The sequence below is a fragment of the Lipotes vexillifer genome, unplaced genomic scaffold (assembly GCF_000442215.2).
Source record: "Lipotes vexillifer unplaced genomic scaffold, Lipotes_vexillifer_v1.1 scaffold802, whole genome shotgun sequence".
Taxonomy (NCBI): domain Eukaryota; kingdom Metazoa; phylum Chordata; class Mammalia; order Artiodactyla; family Lipotidae; genus Lipotes; species Lipotes vexillifer.
In genome coordinates this window covers 1,322,271-1,325,054 of record NW_006790237.1, presented here as the reverse complement: position 1 = coordinate 1,325,054, position 2,784 = coordinate 1,322,271, and the positions used below count along the sequence as shown (strand labels likewise).

At 64.4% G+C, this 2,784-nt stretch overlaps 1 protein-coding gene across 1 annotated transcript in view; it reads right to left on the bottom strand.

The window, feature by feature from the left end:
* The window catches only part of PTOV1 (PTOV1 extended AT-hook containing adaptor protein), an 11,557-nt gene that overhangs the window by 3,181 nt on the left and 5,592 nt on the right, over positions 1-2,784 (bottom strand). Inside the window, exons 6-10 of the mRNA XM_007463444.1 lie at positions 1,093-1,248; positions 475-561; positions 317-390; positions 182-239; positions 5-18 (exon numbers count right to left, since the gene is read on the bottom strand). Coding sequence (XP_007463506.1) covers positions 5-18; positions 182-239; positions 317-390; positions 475-561; positions 1,093-1,248 — 389 coding nt within the window. The remainder of the gene's footprint in view (positions 1-4; positions 19-181; positions 240-316; positions 391-474; positions 562-1,092; positions 1,249-2,784) is intronic.

The window sequence follows — 2,784 nt, the reverse complement described above, 5'->3', positions numbered from 1 at the left end:
GAGCGGCACCAGGGTGGTCTGCAGGGAGGCCCCGAGGTGGCTGGGCCAGGCGCCAGGGCCCCGCCGCCCCTCATGCCCACACGTTGGCAGGCCCCGCCCCGCCTACTTCCACTTGCTGGACAGGCAGCCTCCCCCAGGGCCCCAAGGTCGAGGCAAGCCAAGTGCCCCCCTCCCCACTCACCAGCAGCTGCTGCGGGATGAGCTGCATGTACAGCTTCCGCGGCCACTGCTCGGTCCTCCTGCAGGGATGCGGGGACGAGGGTCAGGAGGCCAGGCCTCACCAAGATGCCGCCCCCGCCCCCTGCCCGACACTCACAGGATCTCCCCTTGGTTCACGTAGATGTGCGACGGCAGCCACCTCTTAGACCGACTGTTAGGCTCAGGCCTGGGCTTTTGGGGGGTAAGAAGAGGGGAGCCGTCAGGAGTGGGAGGATGCCCTGGTCCTGAGGTCACTCAGGCCCACCCAGGGCTCACCTCCTGCCACTCCATGACTCCACTCCATGCCAGGAACTTGTTGTTGACCATCTGGACAGGGCCCGCGACACCACCAGGTCCCACTGCCTGGGGAGGAGACAGGTGGGCTGGTGCCCCAGGAGTTCCCCAGAGAACGCTGCCCAGATCCCTCTGCACCCCCAGTCCGTCAGTCTCAAGCTTATCTACCTGCTGCCCCCAGGGCCCAGCCTGGCCCGGCCCGGCCCAGCCTCCAGCCTGGCTTCCGGCCTCCAGTCTGCCCACAGGCCCAGAGGATTCCCCAGAGGGGGCCTTGCCCCTCACAGCAACCCCCATTCCCTAGGCCGAGCCCCCGCCATCAGCCTGGGGGACGTGGCTCACAGGATCTGCCTCTAAGAACTGGGCAGCTGTATAACTTGCTGCACAAACTGGGACACTTTTGGGTGAAGGGGTCACTGAACAGCCGGTAAGGCGTGAGCCAGGATTTGAGGTCACCCTCCTGCCACAAGCGTGCCCGCCTGCCCATCCGCCTCCCTGCTTCCCATGGGCACCCCTCCTGCCGGGAACCACCCTGTCAGACCCCTCGACCCCCTCACCCTTCAAAGCCTCAGCCACGTGTGGCGGCCGGGCCCAAGGGCACACCTGTTTGCGGGTGGTGATGACCTGCCGGATGGCGTTGACAAAGCCGCTCTGGTCGTAGGGGATGAGGCCCATGAAGATCTTCTTCTTGGACGAGTACAGGAGCATGAGCACGCGCACCTCGCAGGGGGAGATGTGCGGGAAGAGCATGCAACCTGCCTGTGGGTGGGGGTGCGGAGGGAACGATCATCACGGGACAGAAATCCTCAAGGTTAACACCAGGACCCTAAATGACTGGTGTGTAGCCAGAAAGCGTCGTTCTGGGAACCTGTGAACGTGCACCCCCGTGTCCCCCGCACCGTGACTCTGGGGTCAGGGCTGGGGCCCCAAGTGCCGGGTGAGGGTCCTGAGAGGGCTCCACCTGCCGCCCACGTGCCCCGAGGTCAGCCCTGTCCTGTGGAGTTTGCTGCTGGGCCCCGCTGAAGGAGGCCACCAGGCCCGGGGATTAAGGGCACAAACGCAGGACCAGACTGCCTGGGAGTAACCCTGGCTCTGCTATCTCCTAGCTGTGTGACCTAAGGCAGGTCACCTCTGGACCTCAGTTTCCCCACGTGTAAAACGACACAACAATGGCGAACAGAGTAAGTGCCACATAAACGCTCATTATACAAGATGCTACTGCCTCCTTGGTGGGACTGCGGGAGAACCTGAGCCTCACAGACGTCCCCACCCGGGGTGTCTAGACAGAGAGGCATGCGCGTTCTCAGCCCCGGGGTCCGCTGGCTCAGTGACCCCACCCCTGGCCTTCCTGGACCCATGTGCGGTCGGCCCTCCCAGAGCTACTAGTCGGACCCGGAGCGTAACCGGACAGGCCATGGAAGGTGCGTGCTGACGTCCACCTTCCCTGCAGCCCGTGGGCCCCAGGCTCCAAGCAAACGGTGCTGAATGAAGGGCTGACCGGGCAGGCAAGAGACCCCACACCAGTCACAACCCAGAAGAAAAGGGATCGCCCAGGCATCGAAGGGCAGCACACAGCACCCCCCCAGAGGCAGCAGCCAGGAGCTGGAGGGTGGTCGGTCCCAAAGGGGACCAGGAATGGGAGAGGACCCCAGAGCTGAGTCCTCCAGGCAGACGACCTACTCTCACCTCAACCCCTTTCCCAGCACCTGCCGTCCCACAGCCAGAGCCCTGGGGGGTGGGGGCAGCGGGTGAAGCCTGGGTCCAGACACGTGGGTGCTGTGGCCCAGACCCGAGAGGCTTGCAGGGACCATGCCCACCGCGTCCTGTGTCTGAATCCCCAACTCTAACAATCTCACCAGCTTGCATTTACTGAGCACTCACAACGCCCTTCAATCACTGCCTCAAGTGCTTTACTCACTCCTCCCAGTGGCCCTAGGACCGCAGATGAGGAAACTGAGTCCCAGCAGACCATCTCTACTGCTGGCTCCCTCTTTTCTCCTGGCCACCCCAAAATGCCAAGTCCCTGCCATGTGCTATGGCCCCAATAAGCTCCTGGGTCCCAGGAGGGCTGGCCCAGGCCCCTCCCTTCGCTCCCGTGCCCGGGGGCGGCTCCAGCTTGGCCGGGAGGCTGGCTGGGTTCCTCTGCTCTCCAGGGACAGGGATGCCCCCAGGAGAGGTCACCCGGACCCTGCCACCTGCCTTGGGTTGTCCTAGCAGAGCTCTGCCTCCCACCGTACTTGGTCACCACTTGGTCACCACGGTGCTTCCAAGGGGCCCTTCTCGCCCTGTCCCCGC